The sequence below is a fragment of the Equus przewalskii genome, chromosome 17 (assembly GCF_037783145.1).
Source record: "Equus przewalskii isolate Varuska chromosome 17, EquPr2, whole genome shotgun sequence".
In the NCBI taxonomy this organism is placed as follows: domain Eukaryota; kingdom Metazoa; phylum Chordata; class Mammalia; order Perissodactyla; family Equidae; genus Equus; species Equus przewalskii.
In genome coordinates this window covers 78,594,413-78,617,436 of record NC_091847.1, presented here as the reverse complement: position 1 = coordinate 78,617,436, position 23,024 = coordinate 78,594,413, and the positions used below count along the sequence as shown (strand labels likewise).

The window sequence follows — 23,024 nt, the reverse complement described above, 5'->3', positions numbered from 1 at the left end:
GATCCCACCAGTTTTCCCACAAGCTTCCTCTTCTCTTCCAGGCGTCAGGACACACACTGAATCTGGTCAAGTCTCCTCTGGGCTGAGACAGTTCCTCGGTCTTTCCTCATTGTTCACGACCTTGGCAGTTGTGAACAGAACTGGTCAGGCGTTTTGTAGAATGCCCTCGATGTGGGTTTGTCTGATGTTTTTCTCAAGATAAGCCTGTGGTTGTGGATTTGGGAAAGAACACCACTGAGGCGAAATGCTCTGCTTGTCTCATCATATAAGGGATCATGGTATCAGCTGACTTCTCCCCCGCGATGGTGATCTGGATCAGCTGGTTCAGGGAGCACTGGCCAGGTCACCACTGCACACTTCTTACTTTTTCCATATCCTATTCTTTGAGAGTGAGTCACCCAGCCCAGCCCATACTCAAGGAGGAAGGAGTATCTACATATATTATTTGGAACTCTTCCATAAGGAAGGTTTGTTCCTCCCCCCCCACCTTTAATTATTTATTCAATCAATCATTTATTTACACTAGTATGGACTCATGTGTATTTACCTTATATTTTAGGTTATAAACCAACACTACTTTATTCGTTTTCAAATTTGCAATGTGGTTTTAATGTGCCTTTCCATGAAGATTAATGAAGTTAAACACCTTTTTTATGTATTTACTGGCCACTTAAATATCTATTTTATGATGTTTTTTCCTATATTTCTTTCCTATAATTCCATTGAGTTGTCTGCTTTTCTTTTTTTTTTTTTTTGAGGAAGATTAGCCCTGAGCTAACTACTGCCAATCCTCCTCTTTTTGATGAGGAAGACTGGCCCTGAGCTAACATCCATGCCCATCTTCCTCTACTTTATACTTGGGATGCCTACCACAGCATGGCTTTTGCCAAGTGGTGCCATGTCCGCACCCAGGATCCAAACTGGCAAACCCTGGGCCGCCGAGAAGCAGAACGTGCCAACTTAACCGCTACGCCACAGGGCCAGCCCCATGTCTGCTTTTCTCTTATCATTTCTGAGAGTTCCATATACTACGGGCATGGTCTTTCATCACATATATGTATTACAGATATTTTCTCAGTCTAGAGCATTTCTTTTTTGCTCTTTTAATGGTATCTCTTAATGAAGAAGTTCTCTATTTAATATAATCCAATTTATCAAATTTTTTACTATGACTAGCACTTTTTACATCCTGTTATAAAAATTAGCCTAACTCCAAAGTTACACACATATTCCCATTTGATGTCTTCCATATATATATATTGTTTTTCCTCTTCCTTTCCATTTAGATCTATAATGGGTCTAGCACTGGTTTTTGTAATGGTTTGAGGCAGGGATTAAGATTTGTTGTTGTTTTTATAGAGACATTGAATTGACTCAGCATCATCCCTTCCCCACTGCATAGTGATGTCAAATCTGACACAAAACAAATGACTACATCTGTGAGGGTCTGTTGCTGGGCATTTCTATCCTATGCCCTTCATCTGTCCTTGTGCCCAAAGAACACTGAATCAATTCCTGCAACCTTGTAAGTCTTGGTCTCTGGTAAGGTAGCTCCTCCAGCTGTTCTGTTCGTCTCCAAGACGGTCTTATCAAGTTCATCCCCGTGTCATCTTCTGAGTTGTTGTTCCTTTAAACGTCTGGCAAGTGGTGGTTCCCTATTTGTATTTCTCAATGAAGTACTCAGTTGCTTAGGAATAAAAAGTAGCTTCAGTTTTTCTTGCAACACATAGGTCTTTCCTGAAGAAACCTCTCCTCTCAATTAGGTGGGTGACATGATAAAGAGTGTTCAGTGACAGGTGTCACTTTAGCAAGCTGCACAGGAAGCAGGCAGGCAGGCAGGCTGTCCACCTCCACCCCAGGCCACGCCGCAACGCCAACTAGAGGAAGGGCTTACTCCAGGGCAGCCTAAAGTCTGAGTCATTTGTTAATTGGATCCTATTTACTTTCCATTTTCCCCTTCTACCATTTCCAGTGTTTTTATTAATCTAGCCTCTCCCATTTATTTTCACTTAAAACTGTCATTTCTCTGAAAGTTTGGGAAGGAAAAGACACAAAATAAATGTACTCAATCCACTTTTTGTGAACTGAAAGCTGATGTGTTTGACTGACGGAGTTAAAAAGGTGCTAGAATTGTAGTCAGCAAAACAGGAATATTACATAGAGGTGGGTAGTACATGTCAGTGTCCTCTGTATATAAATGTCATCCATGCTTTGTCTCGGTAAAAAAAAAGACAAGACTGAGAACCATTCCACTGAATTGTGAACACCTTGAGGGAAAAACTGTACTTTAATGATTTCTATATTTCCATAGATAAGTTCCATGCCAAACAGATATAGATAATCAACTGTTAATCTTAAAGCATTATTGATCGGTACCAGTACTTTCTAAATAAAAAACTCATCTCGGAGACACTGACTAGGGATTCATGCCGGTTGATCTCAAGGATGCTAGCTGGAGCCACACCTCATGAAGGCTGACTTCCACTCGGTAACTCAGGGCATCACACAGGCCAGTTTCCCTCTGGCTCCCTGTTGGGTTTGGCCATTGGGAAGGACCAGCATGAGATCAGAAGGCAGAAAGAAGAGGGTATTAGGATGTTTATCCCCAGCTCTGCTCCCTTTCTGCCAGCTGCAGCTTTGAAAGGGGCAGCACGCCCAACCTCAGGTCACAGGTTGGGATCCTCTAAGGGCCCGGCTCCCACATCTGCCACTCTCACCAGATGGGTAAGAATTTTCTCCCCTGCCACTTTCAGGCCTGGGCTGGTAAGGGCTCTCCATTCTTTCCAGAACTTGGTTACATCCCTTTCATAAACAATCCTGTTATAAAATTCTGTTCAATCACACCGTTGAGCTCACCATCTGTCTGTCTCCTTTTGGCACCAAATGGAGACAGTATTCTAGGTTAGTTGGGTGAGTGGAACCACATTAAGAATAAATGCTTATTCCCTGTGTAAAGGTATTGTCAACCAGGAAAGGCATATACATATCAATTGTAAGAGAAGATTCCTATGAGCCGCATGCCAAACTAGGGTGAGGACATGAAAGTAAATACGTGAGTTAATATCCCCGGCTATTGTTTTGGCTTCAATCAACTATTTTACCATTTATCTTGTAAGCCTGTAGAAAGGAAAAACAAAAATTTAATTTTCTGGTTTAGGAGAAAGTATATGATGACCAGAATCTACATTTACAAAAAAGAGAGAATATGATGTCATGGGTTGAAAGTTGAAAATTGGAAAAAGAGAGAACAAAAGATCAGATCAAAATATTAAATACATAAACACAAGGAGATTTTGTCATTTTCTTCCAAATGATCAATAATAAATATAATGATGAAAATAATAATAGTGACTACTAGTTATTTACCACCTATTATACGGCGGGCACTAGCATAAGTGCTTTATATTTACATGCATATGAATATATTTGATGCTCACAACAAACCAATTAGGTCATTACTAATATTACCCATTTTGCAGATGAAGAAACTGTGACCCAGTGAGGTTAACTACTTGTCTACGATCACCCCGACTGGAAAGGGCAGACACACATCTGCCTACGCAGTCTTGCTCCATAGCTTGTGCTCTCAATTTCTGCACTACCCTGCTGTAAAGGAAATAGGTAATACCATGTAATCTATATCCTTCTCCATCCCTTGTTTTTTATGGAAATAATACGTTGTCTACTGGCTTCATTAAGGTATTAGAGAAGACAGGAAGTCAAATATATTCAGGCTACATTTTGGGTACTGAGAAAAGAACCAGTTTTTTGTTTGTTTTGTTTTTTAGGAACATTAGCCCTGAGCTAACATCTGCTAATCCTCCTCTCTTTTCTGAGGAAGCGTGGCCCTGAGCTAACATCCTTACCCATCTTCCTCTACTTTTTTATATGTGAGACGCCTACCACAGCATGGCTTGCCACGCGGTGCCACGTCCACACCCGGGATCCGAACTGGCGAACCCCGGGCTGCCAAAGCGGAATGTGTGCACTTAACCGCTGTGCCACCAGGCCGGCCCCAGAACCAGTTTTTAATAAGTTATGAATTATAGACAAGAATTTTGCCTCACCTCATGTAACCTTTCACCTTGTTAAGACAGAATGTTATTAAGTTTATGACAACTAGCAAACAAATGTTCTACATTATTTTAAAAAATAGGGCAATAAGGCAATCAACAAAGGTCTTTTAAAGAAAATTAATTTTTGAGTAAGTTTTTGAAGAAAGTGATAATTGGTCTGAAAAGGAGAAAAAACACAAAAGTCATACTCTAAACTTCTCTAAAGAAATCTTCCAAAATGGTCTAGATGCTCCCTCTCAAGACATCCCAGAATGTGGAGGAGCTCATGTGTCGGGAGTCATATGTGGACAATGTGGGTGCTGAAGTGGAGAATGGTGTTTTGAGCAGGAAGAATAGAGGGGCTGCAAATAGAACTTTCTTAAACTTCTCTGTATCATGTAAATAAATCAGACTGAGGTATAGCCAATAGATCTGGATAAGAAAAGATCACCCTGGGAGTCCAGTTAGTAAATTATGTGGTACTCAGTGAAAAAGAAGCAAGGAGTGGGTTGGCATCTACCTCCTGTCTAGGCACAACTAATTCTTCTGAATAGTGTATCTATTGAAATCACCAAGGGAAAAGTCTGGTTTCCAACTTGACTACCTAGAATTTAAAAAGCACATTTGACTGGAGTATCTTTCAGGAGAAGGATGGCTGGATGAATGGAGGCAGGGATGAATGGAGGGAGGGAAGGATGGATAAATATTCATTCATCAACCCATTAGGTCCTTGGAGACTTCGACTGTACAGCACAGGACATTGTTGGAGGTAGTGGAAAGATCTGGGATCCTAGTTATTTCTTATCACCTAATAAGAGATAAAACTAATATTGCCCAGGGACCGGCCCAGTGGTGTAGTGGTTAAGTTCATGCACTCTGCTTCAGCGGCCCAGGGTTCAAGTGTTCGGATCCCAGGTGTGAACCTACACACCGACTTATCAAGCCATGCTGTGGTGGCATCTCATGTACAAAAAATAGAGGAAGATTGGCACAGATGTTAGCTCAGCAACAGTCTTCCTCAAGCAAAAAGAGGAAGATTGGCAACAGATGTTAGTTCAGGGCCAATCTTCCTCACACACACACACACAAACCTAACACTGCCTAAAATAGAGTCAGTGAAAACTGCAGAGACTACCAACTTGACGTTTTATTATTTCTACGAACCTCTCTGTCAACCAAAGACTCAAATAAAAGACAACTAAACAAGCTATGGGGAGACATCGGGCATGACTGATGGCACACACATGAAGTTTTTGTGCACGTCTAAATTTACTCATGAGGTAAGATCCTTTTCAACTGTATGGTTTTGTAATCGTCTGCTCTGTATTATTATAACAACAGTTGTAAATTATAAAAATGAAAACCTAACCAAGTTAAGAGACTCACTCAGTATGTGAAATCAGTAGATTGCAAGCTGCTGGAAATGAGTGCCTGACTTATGTTACTTTATATTCCTCTGGTAGCCTAGCATAAGACTTTTCATCTGCTCGCCAGCAATAAATAATTATTGATTAACTGAAGGCACTGACAGGCACGCCGCCATCTTCCCTGGCACTGACCTCACATGTACTGATTTCCATAGTTACGTTCTGCAGCCCGATCATCTAAGAAGAGCAGATGTTAGTGGTGCGAATGCTGAACTCTGCCATAAGGGCAGTTAACTGTAACACCAAACCAAAGTTGTGAGGTCAAAGGGCATTATTCCTGAACTGTGACTAAAATAAGAAGTTTCCCACATGCTTTCGGATCTCTAGGATAGAAAGTCTATTTGTTTTAAAAACACAAGGGAAGCTTAATTGATCCTCACAATTAGGCAGAACCAGATGACGCGAAGCCAAGCAGCTTGCTGTTAGCCATGCCATTTTTCAGAACAAACAGGGCAAAAAGATCTAGAAACACCATTCTTATCAACAGCTTCAAGAAATATAGACATTGAAGCAATGGCTTATTTCAGTCAATATTATCTGAAAATACCAAATCCAAGTGTTATGATTTGAAATAGGTTGTGGTAAGGCAAAAAGCCTGCTGACTTATTTCCCTTGATCACGCCTTAAGTAGTCATAGCCAAGCCTTCCATATAAACAAAGAAAGAATAAGCAAGATGTACCACATAATTTCCCTTACTTTCATTCTACACACACAAAAAAAACATAAAGCCCCAAATTTCTTCCATCTGTAAAGGGGTTTGAGGAGTTTAACAGAGTCTCAAGTTTACACAGGAGGGGACTCAGAATTTTTCTGGTATTTTTAGAGAGTTACCTGCATTTTCTGATAGCTATCAAGATTTTCCCATTAAGCCCGTGAATAAACAGAATGAGCACCATCTTCTGTCAGCCAGATGATGGATGCATTGGGTCAATAGCAAATTGACAGGGTGCGGTGCTGATATCTGGGAGGCCGTCTTCTTTTATCCGGCAAACATTTAAAAAAAAGGGTAAACATAAGAGAGCGAGCTTTTCTTCTGGCAATTGCTAGGCAAAGGCTGTCACCTTCCCTTATCACCTTGGGATGTGAGAATGACCAGATCAAGCTGTTTCCGTATTTCTTACTTTCATTGAGCCAAACCAAGATCTTAGTAAAATTTCAAATTCGGCATACAGCAAGGAAATAACCAAATGTGTGTATATTGAGGCATAATTCATCATACGGCTTTATCAGATAAAGCAAATGAGAAATCCTGAGCCAGTCATAAAAGCGTGTCCAACCCTGAGTGACTTGTCCTTAAGATGGATCTTCTGTAAATAATTAAATTAGTGGATTTTTTTCCTGCCCATCTGGGCGGAAAGAAAAAAAAGTCATGTGCATGCGTGCACACAGACGTGCGCGCGCGCGCGCACACACACACACACACACACACACACACAGACACCCAGAAAAAAATCCCAAAGGCTCACCCTTATATCTAGGTTGTTAATGGAAAAGAGGCTTTACCATATATTAAATTGTTAGCACGATTTCTGAATTTCAAACTGCAAAAGAAAATCAGCATGGTTATTATAAATAATTTGTTTACCTGTGATTAGAAATTTATGAGAAATGTAATCTATTTTATGGCCAGAAAGATTTATATGTATGAAAATCTGAGTCACATTGTCAAGAAATTTGTGGTACAGATAAGTAATGTGAAAGCATCTCGTAATAGACGGGAAACCCTACCAGGCTCTGAAAAGCAGCACCTGTAGTTAAAGAATGGAGGGCCATGCTGCTTGGTCCTGCTTGGCTGTCTCAGGGTGTCTGAACAAAAGAGAGAGCTGGGGACTGGTCACAAGAAAGGACAACTGAGCTGTGATGGCGGACGGTAGAGGGAGGAAGGAGGGACTGTGCGGCTTGGGGGGTGTGGAGGGGGCTGTTCTTCCCTTTCTTTTATTAAAAAGACAAACTGAAGTCATTCTCACAGTGGTCCAGGGAACTACAAGGAGCTGACTATCACAGCATGGCTGAACATATTTTCACTACTCAGGGCCTAGGCCTCTGCAAGCACAGCTTCAGTGGACTCGCTATGGAAAGCAATCTGCGAGAGAGGCCTGAGAGCCCAGGGGTCTGGTATCGGGTGAGCAGCGTGAAGTGACCTTTCCTTATTAGCTCGCTTATGAGGGCACCTGCACACTGTCTCAGGGGACGTCCAGCATCGGCAAGTGGCCAAAGGGGAGACAGTGAACTTGGTGGTTTTTTTTGAGGTCATATAACCAACTTAGAAAATACAGCTGGAAAAGAACAAGAATGAAAGCTTGGATTTTAAATACTATCTTACGTTTTTGGGTAAATGGTTAAATGCAAATTTCCTTTAATAATTCTTTATTAGAGTAGAACCAACTTAGTACCAATTTAGCTACCAAATTCAGCCATTAGATATAGTACACAACATTAAAGAAAAGAGACACAAGGAGAACCAAAGCAAGTAGTAAAAGAGAAAATTGAATTAAGACTAAAATACCAAGAGGAACTGGATAGAAAACAGAAAAATGGAAATTGTAGTTCTGTTCCGATGATGGTAATTTGTTTTTGTTTATTTTTCTTCCTTAACAATGTACATTTTAATAAATATTATCTCATTTAAAAACATTTATAAGAATATAGAATACTTTTAAGCAAAATCCATCATGTTCTTTTTACAGAAGGTTATGAACTGATGGCCTGGCTCTGCGGACCCTTCACCTGCACTTACTCAGAGGAGGCAACGTCAGGTACGGTGGGAAGTTCGCCTCTGAACCATCACTCACATTGCCCGACACCAACACAAACAACAATTACTCCTGCGTGGTAATGACTTTCTAACATTGCATAGGAGTTGCCTGTCCTCAGGTATTGATTTTAGTCTTTCATTTAACCAAGTACTTCAGGCCCTTTTTCAGAGTATTAAAATGTTTTTTTTAAATATTCAATGTATAATCTTTCTTCCCCCCTTAAGCAACTTTTCACCTACTCTGAAAACAAACAAAAATAAAACCCACAACGACGATAGCAAAAGAAGAATGGTGCCAGAAATGGATTAGGAAGGCTGCGACCTCCATAGTCCTGATGGAGCTCCCGTCGTAGCAGAAAGCATGCACACACTTTGTTGACTATATGGCTCTGACTGATTGATGGTAGCCGGCAAGGTTACCATTGCTAATTACAACATCATTCATCTGGTCCTGCACAGGGAAAAAACACCAGGCTCCCAAGGAAGAAAAAAAGAAAGAAAGAAAAGCGATTCGATAGCTGTTAACTTTTGAATAATCAGCCCCAACAGGAAACAAATAAGATGAAACGCAATGACTAAATCATGACTTATGGATTCACCCAAGCAAATGACCTCAGTTCCCTGGTAATTCCAACGCTGGGTTTCACAGCCCACAGCAAAGAGCCTCCAGCAACCAGGAGCCCTCACAGGCTTGTGCGCTTTGTAGTCAGAATTCAAAGGCCCCGGCAGAAGCACAAGCCAGTCCCACGCTTTACTTCTGCTGTGTGTGTGGTGTGAGTGTGTTTGTCTAGGATCAGATGCCAATACTTAAACTCCCATTATGGGCACAGCAGCTACTTACACACTGCAGCCTAATTAAAGGAATACACTTCCCCTTTCTTTATTTTTTCCTGAAGATCAGTGCCATAAAGGGATTTGGTTTCGTAAAAAATTCAGACAAATGTTCCCATATGTTTCCCTTATGCCCTAAATTAGTCAAAATCAGATAGAAAATGGTCACAATTTCCAACACTAATCTATAGCGATACAATATTTTCTGAGAACTACTGAAAATAAAGAGAGAACTCAGTGTTTTGAAAATAGTTATATTACAACAAACATACAATCATAATTTCCATTTCAGTTTTGAAGAAGTGCAAACACACATGGAAACAATAAAGCATCTGAGGCACCTTTCAGCTTTCAAGTCTCAAAAACAAGCATCGCTTTCAAGTAGAAAGTAGCTCATCTTCAAAGTTTCACACACAAGAGGAGAAGAAAGCTAAGACCACTTCAACTCCAAACCTTAATCAGATTGCTTTATATCTGGGTGATATGGATCACAAAAGTGGCAAAAACCAACTTTAAAGCACTTTTTATCCTGATACACTGTTTAAATTATATCACCAAGATAATTATAACTAAAGAGGTATTTTCTCCTGGAAGCTTGAACCCAAATTTCCGTCAAGAAGTACTGAGAAAAATTAGCAAAGGTCCAAAATAAAACTGCTAATTAATTGGGGCCATGCAAGGGAAATTGACAGGGGCATGGAGTCAGATTCAAATTCTGCTTGGTATTAATGAAATTCTCTGGGACAACCACAGCCCATTAGAGCAAGAAAGGCTTATTTCACGGAAGAGAAAACTGCACCCAGGGAGCTATGATAGTGACACATCAGGAAGTGACCTGGATGGTCTCAGTTCAGAAGATTCTCTTCTATGGATGCCCTATGTGACCCAATTTATTTTTTGTTTGGAAAAATCTGGTCCTGTTAGATACTGGTTAAAGGACTTGTCTGGGTACACAGCTAGATCAAATACTATAGGGTCTCGGACCAGCTCCATGTCATCGTTCTCAACAGACAAGACTAGGTCAACCCTGGGCTATGGCTTCATGAGGTCTTCTGGGGATCAGCAGAAGGTGAGGTGCCACTGATCATAAAGGCAGCATAGGGCCTAGTGCAAGGAAGGCTAAAGGACTCACTCTTCCAAACTTCAAAATAATTGTCCTCACTAATTTGTCTTATTTACAAAAGGCCCTACACACGGATCTTTTAAGTGTCAAAAAGAGTGCAACAATATCCATAGTATAGAAAAAAATCACCTAGGGATCCTATTAGCTTATTGGTTTTGGTGTAATTTCCCTCCAAACACCCACACATGCATGTGCACACAGGTGCACATATACATGGGATGAGGTGACAGGAGCAAATTCATTTCTGAAACTTACAGAGAGAGTTAAAAGAAATTTTCTCCATCTTAATTTTCTGGTCTTTATTCCCTTATTAGCTTTTGATTTACAGCTATTCGTAGTATCTATTTATTAATTTACACTCTATCTCAATTCCAAAAGGATATGAGGTGCTATTTTATCACATATAGTATTAAAAGACATGGATAATTGAAATCTACAATTAATCCAAAAAATGTCACGTAGCTGAAAGAGCCAAGAATGAACTAGAAGCCAAGAGATGCAGGTTCCAATTTTCTTTCCTTAACCAATTATTTGACACCAGAGCACACGTTAAGTCTCTCTAAGCTCTTCTTCGCTCGTTTGTAAAATAATGTCAATTTTCTAAAAAATTGCTAATTATGAAATTCTGTGGAACTGTCTAGACCAGCATTTCACAAAAGTTGTTCCAAGGGCTGTTAACAATTCTTTCGAGTGGAGATAGGTTTCTTTGCTGCAGGACTCTTTTTTTTTTTTTAAAGATTGGCACCTGAGCTAACATCTGTTGCCAATCTTCTTCCTTTTTTTCCTTCTTCTTCTCCCCAAACCCCCCCAGTATATAGTTGTATATTCTAGTTGTAGGTCCTTTTAGTTCTACTATGTGGGACGCCGCCTCAGCGTGGCCTGATGAGTGATGCCAAGTCTGCACCCAAGATCCGAACCAGCGAAACCCCGGGACCCTGAAACGCAGGGCATGAACTCAACCACTGAGCCACGGGGCGGGCCCCTGCTGCAGGACTTCTAAAAGGCATTAGCATTCTCTGATGCCTGCTCAACAGCCTTCTGCATTCCTTTCTTCCCTACAAGCAGAACCAATCATATTTGTACAAAAAGCCACATGAATGTATTAGAATAGCATCTAGAATGTAAGTGCTCAATGAATGTTATTTGTTAACAAAAATCAAATATTTGTTGAAACCCCAAAACACGTTAAGAAGTACCATAATATAGGGTTGCACAAAGAAGACTTCGAAAATTCCTGAACCAGGTGATAGAGGTCCAAGTGGACTCTTGCTGTTCCACCTCGTGTTTGCTCCACCATGTCTCTTCTTTCAAATAGAATCTTAAGTTAGCATCTCCAGGCTACACAGTAAAAAGCATTGGCAAATTTCAGAAACATAGAATCTTCAAGTATCAGAATGATTTGCTAGTTGAGGCTGAGTCAGGACTTAGTCATTTAGCATCACATTACACTTGATTGAAAACTCCCCTTACAAATTAAAAATATATACCCCATTAGCTTATCAGGTACAAGACTATGAACCCACTTAGTTCAGTGGAAGATTTCTTCAATTCATCTCTGCAACCCTTCATGGTTGAATGAAGAATTAAGAAACATATTTATTGTACATCTGCTGAATTATCGAAGATTTGGATGAGGCTTCACAAACAAGGTCATGCCTGATCGCTGAGCTTAAAAGGTGCATACAAGTTCACCAAGTAGGAGAGAGGCAAAGAGGTGAGCCAGGGGACGGGACATCGCCTACAGAGGCACAGAGCTTTGAGAGAGAGCAGCAAATCTGGGGAATGGCGAGTGGTTCATAGTGGCTGCAGGTTAAGATGACTGTGGAAGATTGGCCAATAATAAAGGTGGCCAGAGAGGAAGTAGCCGGATCAGGAAGAGGCTGAGAATATGAACTTTCTGTATATTCTGTGCAGAAGTATTTCATCCTGAAAGATGAAGAAAGAACAGGAGGAGCCAAACCATGTGTAAGTGGGGAATGTTGTCATTGGTTTTGAACAGAATATCATTGATGATTATCTTGTGTTGGAAGGAGATATAAAAATTATACTAAACATTGGGTATATTTTTATTTCAGATATCAGCAAAATGTAAATGTTTGGTGATTAAGATGATCTAATTATAAAAATGTCTTGGTTTGTAAGATTTGTTAAACTGTGTCTCCTTAGGTGAGATAAGCTTGTGAGAAGATAATGATTCAATTCCTCATCTCTGTAAATGGGCCCCAAGAATGAGAAAACCCGGGAGACCAAGCCCTGCCTCTGCTGCAACTACCTGGGTCAACGAGCCCCGGGGGAAGGAGAACCCGCTCCAATGGCCTCCGGGAGCAGAGCGGGGAGCGGAGATGAAGAGCTGGGGCTCGGCATTTGGCATTTTATATGCACCCTGTCATAATGAGTCACTGGCACATAAATGCTTCTCCTTCTCTCACCACTCCCTTCCACTCTTCATCTAAACAGGATCTCAGGATGGGCCTGACAGCACAACCAGGTTACACTCCCAGAACAGCCACGAACATTGCCTCTGCAGCCAACGTATCCCTCCATCCTGAGAAGACACAAGCCCAACCTATGGCCACACCTGAGGACAAGAAATGGACAACAGAATGGGCAAAAGCCAAAGCTGTGTGTGTTGCTTCCTTCTTTAATTTTTCTATCTGAGAAACTCAATAAATATGTCTTGTCTTTGCTTTTAAATCTCCAGAATTGAAAAGTACTCAATCTGATGGCACCATGAGTAGATAAGGGATGAGTTTTTTTCACCATTCGGCCCTGCCCAAATTCCTCCCAGTAATTCCAAGGAACCATCTGCACCAGCTTGCTAACGAGTTTGGACATGGTTCTCCGCGCCCTCGTAAGCCACTGGAAGTTGGTAGTCAGGAGAGTTCTCTAATCAGATTTGTGATTTCAAACGGCAGCCCTGGCAGAAGCAGGATTGTAAAGAGAGAGGTCAGTCTGAGGCCCTGCAATAGTCTGATTGATGATAAGGTGCTGGCCTGCACGGTCATAGGCTGGAGAAAGTGGGGACAGTGGGGCTGCGTATGGGGCCACGGTTTCAGACTGACTGGATGGAAGGCCATGTTGACCACCTCATAGTGAAGGTCAGGCAGTCTCATCATTTAATCTACAGTACTAGGTGAAATGGGATTTTTAAGCCAAGGAGTCAAGCATTTTCAGGGTTTTGCTATATATTCACGAAGGAAATCCAAGGAAAAATATATTGATTTATTCTTTTATAAATAGCATGTGAAGGGCAGCACAGAAAAATTGTTTCTGATACTGGAGCCAGCAAGTGTTCAAATCCTGGCTTTGCCACCTACCAGCTATGTGATTTTGGATAAATTACTTAACCTCTCTGTTCCTGTCTCCTTATCTCTTAAATGAGGGGAATCAGAAAACTCAACTAAGTATGAGGCTCAAACAAGTTGTTACGAGTAAAGGATTCAGAATACTCAGTGCATTGCGTTGAGCTCAGTGCCTGGCATGTGGTCACCATTGATAAATATTATTGTCTATCTCTGTCTCACCAAAAATCAGAATTGAAGAGGTAGAAAGTCCACTTCCAAAAGATGGGAACCTTAGCTTACTCTTCTTCCTGCATTCAATATTATATTGCTCAGACGGTTCAACAAAAGAAACTGAAACAGCGAAGAAAGACAAACTTTTTTCCCTGAGTAAGCTCTAAAGAGAAAGGTGGACAGGAACTCGCGGGCACAAGGGTTCTGGGTCCAGCCTTCTGAAGACCACAGTGCTGGCTTCCAAGCCGAATATTAAAACAAGCAAGAGCAATTTTCTTCTTTCGTCTTCCCTTATTGCCTAATTTTCCTCCCATGCCATTTACATAATGGATAAAAAGGCATCATTATGCAAATGAATGACAGGGCTGTGAGGTTGCTGAAGCCACAAACCTCGCTTTAGATGAACAGAAGATGCCACAAAGACCTTCACCGGCCGTGGTCCAGCAAACTGCTTCCCTGGCTTGGCTTCCAAAGATAGAGGAAAGTCACAAAGACCAGAGGGCACTAATTTTCACTTGTTTATTATGAAAGGGGCACTACAGAAGCTTTCCAGAAAAGTAGTACGAAACAAGGGTATTCAGTAAGGTGGTGTGTAAAATAAACTTTACAGCATACATTTAGTTTCAAATGGAAAAAAGTAGTAGTATGTACAATTTTCACAATTTTAAGCATACGCTTTGCTTTAAAAAGAATAAGATTCCCTTTGCAAACTGGAAAAAGCCTCTGTTCTAGCTCGAGAACTAACCTACAACAGGTGCCTAGAGCTGCTTCAAAATGTATGCATACATGCGACAGGAATAAAAAATCGTTTCAAGTACCAAAATATTAGTGGATTTTCAAAATCTCCATGCTGCTAAACTGACCTAAATTTATCTCTAAGAGGTATCACCAAAAACTGACATATTATTTCTCTTGGAGTTGTAAATTCACTGAAACTTCAGAAGAATGCTTATTTTCTCTTTCTACCAACACCTTCAAAACAAATGTAACAAAAAAGAATTCTGAGCAAACTCACCGGGCAAGTTGCCCTTATTTGAATGAATCAGTAGGACAAAAGTAAGAAACTAACTTCAAAATGTTTCCCCCAAACTCTGAGATAAATAGTTTGGGGAGAAAAAGAAGGTGGCTAAAACAGAAAGTGACCTTCATTTCCAGTCTGGATTCCTTGATAACCCCGAGCTTTTTCCAAATGACTTTTTTCAGGGACTTGTTTTTAAGTCCTCATAGGCTACAGATGAACCTCATCACTTCCAGTCCAGCTCCCCACCATGACACTTCAAGGGCACACAATGCAGATTCACATGCAAATCAAGAAAATACTGCAGCCACTTGCCTGAACAGCAGCACCTGCGAAAGCTGTATAAAAAAATAATTTAGACAAAAGACAAACTTAGAGAAAGATACTAATGGATAAGCCATAAAGGAGAAGCAACTCATAGTCAGCAAGATGATGTATTCAACCAGATGAAAACAGACCACTAAAAATACACATACCTAATTTCAGAGCAGAAGGGGTTACTTCAATTTCCCCACCGATTGGTTTAAACGCAGCCAGCTGGGCAGCCACTTCCGTTTCAAAAGCCTCTGGGCTCTGCTGACCTGCAGGGTTTCCACCCGGGCTCTCGATCTTGTGGAGTGGTTCTTGTTCGTCAAACACAGCAATCAGCTACAAGCAAAACCAACAACACTAATTACTTTGTAGGACACGCATCCCACACAGACACCGTATCTAGCTGACTGTGATTTTTGTTTGGTTTTAAAGAAAACGGCCTCTGAAAACGTAAAACTTTAATGTTCCTGTACCACGAACTCTCACTTCAGTACTACGTCTAAAAGAACCACGGCCAGGAAACAACCACTGCTGGTTCATTTGTCTCTTCCTGAAACAGAACCAGTTTCAGGAAGAGACAGACTGCCTCTTTTGAAGGAATGAAATGGCTGCCTCCTCCCTTCACTACCTTTTCTAATACTCCCAAAAGGACGTCAGTACCTCTTTCTTTGAGGAGTGCTCCCAAACATAAAAGTGGAATATGCAGAAGTTGAACAGCAGACTTACATGGTGGAAGAGGACATTCCAGTCCCGACACTCCAGTCCAGCCAAAGATATTATAATATCCATAATTATCTGTCCTTTTAGATACAATCATAATAGGTAGATAAATAAATGTGTATATTTACACACAATTTGTGTTTATCTTGTATCTCCTTTTTACACATGCCTTTAATTTTGTTCTTTTCCTTCATGACTGACTCTATGTTGACTGGCTCTAAGTTCAGTCAATGAGAAGTACAATGAGTCTAAACATTAGCACTTTTAACCTAATTATTTCCATTTTCCTCTCAATCCTATTTCATATGAGAACTATGCTTCTTGGCATCAATATAAAAATGTTTAATTGTCCATTTCCAAGTCATTTTTCATAAAATAAGGGCAAAACATAATAACGTATTCAAGCAATTGTGTGAACAGTGCTGTCTGTATCAACAGTGAGGGCAGCCCCGCGGACACTGCATTTTCGGCCAGCAGACAGCACGACTACAGAGGAACTTCTCATGCTTCTGTGCTGTGGATGTGAAGAGTCCAAAGGTGAGCGCATTAGGCAGCACGGGGATGCTGCTGTCAACCCAACGCAGCGCAGTGCGTGCAAATCTGAAGACCGCTAGTGAATCTTCAGATATCCTTCATTCATTAAATAAAACAAACCTACTTATGATTCAAACATTTATTCAGGAAAGGCTCTCAAAGCCCCATTCATAGGGGAATCTTGCTAGCAATAGCATTAATAACACAACTACAGGGGTAACCAATCACAACATCATAAATTCCAAGTTTAGTCTTTCAAAGAAATGAATACAATTAGGGATATGCAAATTGGCTATTCAAAAATAATTTTCATAATTGACTACTCATTTCCACTATGGAGACTTCTTTAATTGGAAAATCCAACAACCCTCTCACCACAGGAAAGAAATGCTACTCCCAAGGCATTATTTTTAATTCTTGAAATTGAGCACATACATTTTCTATTTTTAATTGGTAGCACTGATGAACTGATTTGAGAGAAAACTTAAATGGATTAATAATGAAAGATTATTCTAGTATAAAAATAATCAGGAGAACTATATCTTTCTAATCATCTGGCCAAAGTGAAGAGTTTAACACTTTAAATTCTGAAAAGGAAAACAAAATCAATTTTTAAAATGTGGTGGAAGTGTTATTTTCATCACTATTTCTGTAATATAATTTCAACTTTGCATATTGATGGATTCTGACACTTATTAGTAACATTTACTTTAATGTAGCAATTAGGAAAAGTGGCTTATTATACTGGTTCTATGAAAAGTTTTGTGTAAGTTAAGAGTAATACCTTAATTTTTCCTCCTGCTACATCCTTAACTCTTAGTATACCCTATGTGCCTTAAATAATGTGGAAAAGAGAGAAAAATAGAATACTGATCTGAAGTATAATACAAAAGCTTAAAATTGATAACTCATAAGACATATCATTGCCTATGGCTGTTATGTAACCTTTTCTTCTTAAGATACTTTACAGTTTTCCATACTATCATATCCACACAGCTTATAGCACACACAGTAACAGTGTTATACCTACTTATCAAATGGGAGAACAGAGTAGTTCACAGATTTTGTTTCCCAAAGTGACAGACTGAACAGTAATTGGTACTAGGATCTCGTCTTTGGAATTTCTAACCACTTCATAAACCATTTCAGGGTTTCAGACCACACTGTAACCATTTTCCAAAAAGAAAACTGTAAAAGGAGAGGCTACATTGTGGAACATCTGTATTTTGTCCATAAGGATGCTATGCCTTAGAGAACGTGAACTCGACTTTGTGGAGATACAGGCAACACATGACTCTTCTCCAAGATGATGATGGTGAGACCTGGAGGCTCTCCAAATCTCAGAATCTCTTTGATTAACTGACTGCTTAGTCTGTCTCCCAATCCCATGATTGACGGGAATTCTCTCTGCAGAGGCTACGCTAGATGAATGGATGAAATAAAGCCTCTGCTGCTGGAAGGAAGAGGATCCATTCCCGAATCTGTGGTGCCCAAAGTCAGTGGCCCCACAGGTGCTGGCTGACAAGAGAGACTCTCCATCCAGTCTTCATCTCAACAGCTACAATGCACACAGACTTACACTTGCTTCAACACTGATAATTAATTTAAACCACAAGTTGTAGGTGCTTGTTAGCTCGATTACTTGATTCGTCAGAAGACCTACATTACTGGGTAACAGAGCTCCTGGCAGACAGTGTTACAAAGACAGGTTAATTGACGTGAACACCTGTTCTTGTGCCTCAACAGAAGGCATGCTCATTTCCAAAGTGTCCAGGGTGTGAACACAGCCACCCCTCCCCACCTTTACAATCATTCAATACTCCCTTTCCCACGGAGATGAGTTGGACACAAAAGAAGGAATGCTATTAAACTTTTTTGGTGTGAATGCTTCATCTCAACTAAACTTCTGTGGCCTGTGGAAGGCTTTTCACTGACCCTGTAGAGCCTGCAGCAACCTGGACTCCGTGTGACAAGCAGACAGGCCACGCCAGACTTGGATGCCCTCCTCTTCAGCTGTCTCCTGGTGCCCCTCTGTCCTGCTCCCATGATGCCACTATTCTTTTGTCACCCAGGGCAGCACTGACATTTCCCAAAGACCCCAGGATCCAAAATGATCTGCTCACCTCCAAAGGGAAATTTGAAAGAGCTGTCGACAGAGTAGTCTCTGTTCTCTGTCCTCCGACTCTTCACTGAGGCCACTCCAGTCAGCTCGTCCCCTCTACTCCACCGCAACTGCTCTCAACAAGTCAAAACCAAGTGCCAGACTGCTAAGCCCAAAGTCACTTCTCTGGCTCGATTTTAGGACACAGTCCTCCTTCAATGACTTCCCACTCTTGCCTTCCAGGGCACCACTTGCTCTTGGGTTCATCTTTCACTCTCTGGCCCCTCCATTAAGTGTCCTCTTGTTTATTCCTCTTCATCTCTAAACGTGTTCAAGAGAATTATCTGAATTTGTCTGGTGATGCCATTTGTCTCATGGCATAGATATAAGTATACGCTGATAAATTCGGAATTTGAATCTCCCACCCAGAGCTTCTTCCTCAGCTCTAGGCTCATATGGTCAATGGCCTAAGCCACCATGCCCAAACGGAAAACCTGATCTTGCTAAGTTCCTTCCAAAGTCCTTTGTGTGCGTGTGTGCGTGTGTGTGAAGGAAGCAGGGACCTGGCTGGCCTGTTCACCATACAACCAGGGTTAGCAGAGGCCCAGAGATGTAGCTGGCCCTGGAGCAGAGGCTCTTTCCCTTTAACTTGATACCACTTTGTAATTTAGACTCACTTTTACTAAAAAAAATCATTTTCTAGCATTACAATAATTATAGCGGCCTCTCAGGTTATATTTATAATATCATGCTATACTATAATGTGCTATAATACTATAATATTTGCCATAAAATGATATTATAAAACTATTTCATAATATTCTATCATACTAGTATATGAAAGCCTTGACTCACATGTAAATGTCACAGACACACTCTCCAGTCTCTCTTTTTTTTAATATAGTCATAAACATAATACATATTCACAAGTCATTCTGGTCTTTTAGTCCCCTGACAATGTTCTTTCACAGTTTTGTGAATTTTTCTGGTTGTCCTTGATTATATCTCACTCCTCCTACTTTTTTGTAATTCCTTTTCTTAATTTTTTATTCTATTTATTCAAACAAATAAAAAAAGTTCACCCATGACTCCCACCCTCACCTCTTTTATTGACCAATCTACTGTATTTATAAGCTTGGGTTTTCTTTCTTTCTCTTTTAGATTCCACATATAAATGAAATCCTATGGCATTTGTCTTTCTCTGACTTACTTCACTCGGAACGATACACTCTACATATATCCATGTTGTCACAAACAGCAAGATTTCATTTTTTATGGCTGAATAATATTCCGTTATATATATATATATGGCACAATTTCTTTATCCATTCATCCATTGATGGACACTCAGGTTTTTTCCATATCTCGACTATTATAAATAATGCTGAAATGAACATCAGGGTGCATACATCTTTTTGAATTAGTGTTTTTGTTTTCTTTGGATAAATACCTAGAATTGGAATTACTGTATATGGCATTTCTATTTTTAAATTTTTGAGGAACCTCCACATTATTTTCCATAGTGGCGGCACCAATTTACATTTCCACCAACAGTGTACAAGGGTTCCCTTTTCTCTACCACCTTAGCCAACACTTGTTACTTCTCGTCTTTTTTATAATAGTCATTTAACAGGTGTGAGATGATATCTCACTGTGGTTTTGACTTGCATTTCCCTGATGATTAATGATGCTGAGTATCTTTTCATGTACCTGTTGGCCATCTGTACATCTTTGGAAAATTGTCTATTCAGATCTTCTGCCCATTTTTTAATCAGTTTGGGACTTTTTGATATTGAGTTGTATGAAGTGTTTGTATATTTTGGATATTAGCCTCTTATCAATATGACTTGCAAATATTTTCTCCCATTCAGTAGGGTGCCATTTCCTTTTGTTGATGGGTTCCTTTGCTGCACAGAAGCTGTTTAGTGTGATGCAGTCCTACTCATTTATTTTTGCTTCTGTTGCCAGATTCAAAAAATCATTGCCAAGACCTATGTCAAGGAGCTTATGGCCTATGTTTTCTTCTGGGAATTTAACGGTTTCAGGTCTTATGTTCAAGTCTTTAATTTGAGTTTATTTTTGCATATGGTGTAAGATGGTGGTCCAGTGTCATTCTTTTTCATGTGGCTGTCCAATTTTCCCAGCACCATCTATTGAGGAGACTGTCTTTTCCCCATTGTATATTCTTGGCTCCTTTGTCATAAACTCATGAATATACGGTCAATTAATTTATTTCTGGGCTCTCCATTCTGTTCCATGGATCTATGTATCTGTTTTCTGCCAATATTACACCGTTTTAATTACTATAGTTTTGTAATATAGTTAGAAATTAGGGTGCAGGATGTCTCCAGCTTTGTTCTCCTTTCTCAAGATTGCTTTGGCTATTCAAGGTCTTTTGTGGTTTTGTTCTATTTCTGTGAAAAACACATTGGGATTTTGATAAGGATTGCACTGTCTCTGTATACTGGTTTGGGTAGTATCAACATTTCAACAATATTAATTCTTTTAATCAATGAGCACAAAATATCTTTCCATTTATTTGTATCTTCTTCAATTTCTTTCTTTTTTTTTTTTTAAAGATTTTATTTTTTCCTTTTTCTCCCCAAACCCCGCTCCCCTCCCCCCCCGGTGCATAGTTGTATATTCTTCGTTGTGGGTCTTTCTAGTTGTGGCATGTGGGACGCTGCCTCAGCGTGGTTTGATGAGCAGAGCCATGTCCGCGCCCAGGATTCGAACCAACGAAACACTGGGCCACCTGCAGCGGAGCGCGCGAACTTAACCACTCGGCCACGGAGCCAGCCCCCAATTTCTTTCTTAATGTCTTGTAGTTTTCAATATATAGTTTTTCACCTCCTTGGCTAAACCTTTTCCTAGGTTTTTTTATCCTTTTTGATGCAATTGTAAATGAGACTTTCTTAATTTCTCTGATACATTCATTCGTCACTTAACAGCAGGGATATGTTCTAAGAAATGTGTTGTTAGCTGATTTCCCTGCTGTGTGAACATCATAGAGTGCACTGTCACAAACTTAGATGGTACAGCCTACTACACACCTAGGCTATGTGGTACTAATCTTATGGGACCGCCATTGTATACATGGTCCATCATTGACTGAAACATCTTTATGCAGAGCATGACTGCAGTTCATTATTAATGTAAAGAAATACAACAGATTGTTGTGTATTGATTTTGTTTCCTGAAACTTTACTGAATTCGTTTATTAGTTATAACAGTTTTTTGACGGAGTCTTTAGGGTTTTCTCTATATAATATTATGTCATCTGGAAATAGTGACAGTTTTACTTCTTCCTTTTCAATTTGGATGCCTTTTATTTTCCTTGTTAAATACTGTGTTTAATAAAAGCTGCGAGAGTGGGCATCCTTGTCTTGTTCCTTATCTTAGAGGAAACGCTTTCAGCTTTTCACCACCAAGTATCATGTTAGCGGTGGGCGTGTCATATGTGGCCGTTACGATGTTGAGATACGCTCTCCTTCCAGACCTGCTTTGCTGAGACTTTTTGTCATAAATTGACGTTGAATTTTGTCAAATGCTTTTTCTGCATCTAGTGAGACGATCATATGATTTTTATCCTTCATTTTGTTAATGTGGTGTATCATATTGACTGATTTGCTGATGTTGACCCATCCTTGCGTCTCTGGAATAAATCCCACTTGATCACAGTGTTTGATCCTTTTAATATATTGTTGAATTCAGTGAGCTAATATTTTGTTGAGTATTTTTGCATCTACATTTATCAGGGATATTAGCCTGTAATTTTTTTGTGTGTATGGTTCCATAGTCTTTTAACATCCCAGTTAATGGCACTGCATCCTTCCAGTTGCTCAGGACAAAAATCTTGTATTAATCCTTGATAACCTCTTTCCCTCCCTTCCTGTCTTTCATACACACCACACATCCAGTTTATCTACAAATCTCAAACTATAACCAGAGTTTGACCACTTCTCAACACCTCCACTGTCACCAGTTTGGACCCACTTATCATAGTCTCTCCCATGAATTACTGCAACAGCATCCTGACTGGGCTCCTTGTTTCCATCTGTGCTCCTTTTCAATATATTTTCAACATGGGAGCCAGAGTGATCTTGCTAGAACATAAGGTGGATCATGTCTCTCCTCTCATCAGGACCCTGTAATACCTTCCCATCTCACTTAGAGTAAAGCCCAAGTCTTTGCAATGCCTTATATGGTAATGGGCTCCCAGTTACATTTCTGACCTCATGCTCTGACTATTCCCTCCCTTGTTCTCAGGATTCTGTCCAGCTATGCTATCTTCTTTGTCCCTATCTCAGGGTCTTCACATTTGCTGTCCTCTCAGCCTGAGATAGTGTTTCACTAGATGCCCACAAGGCTTGTTCCTCTATCCTTCAGATCTTTACTCAAATGCCAGGCTCTCACTGGCCACACTATCCAATTTGGGACATCCTCGCTACTTCCTATACTCACTTCCTTTATTTCTCATATAGCATTTATTTATCACCTTCTCAATGCTCTATTTTTGTCTTATTTATTACCTGTCTCCTCATATGAGCTGGGGTGGATGTGGGTGGAAAGGTGGGCTGGTTAGCAGTTGGGTCCCTGGCACCCCCTTGCCTGCTTTTCTTCCAGTCTGCC

The 23,024-nt window shown here is 40.3% G+C and overlaps 1 protein-coding gene across 13 annotated transcripts in view; it reads right to left on the bottom strand.

Moving 5' to 3' along the window:
- Nucleotides 1–23,024, bottom strand: part of PARD3B (par-3 family cell polarity regulator beta) — a 930,268-nt gene that overhangs the window by 551,231 nt on the left and 356,013 nt on the right. For 12 of the 13 annotated variants that reach the window (XM_070581758.1, XM_070581756.1, XM_070581765.1 and 9 more), the window contains one exon: nucleotides 15,202–15,373. The exons of the other annotated variant lie outside the window; for it this stretch is intronic. In XM_070581758.1, coding sequence (XP_070437859.1) covers nucleotides 15,202–15,373 — 172 coding nt within the window. The remainder of the gene's footprint in view (nucleotides 1–15,201; nucleotides 15,374–23,024) is intronic. 13 annotated transcript variants of the gene reach the window in all.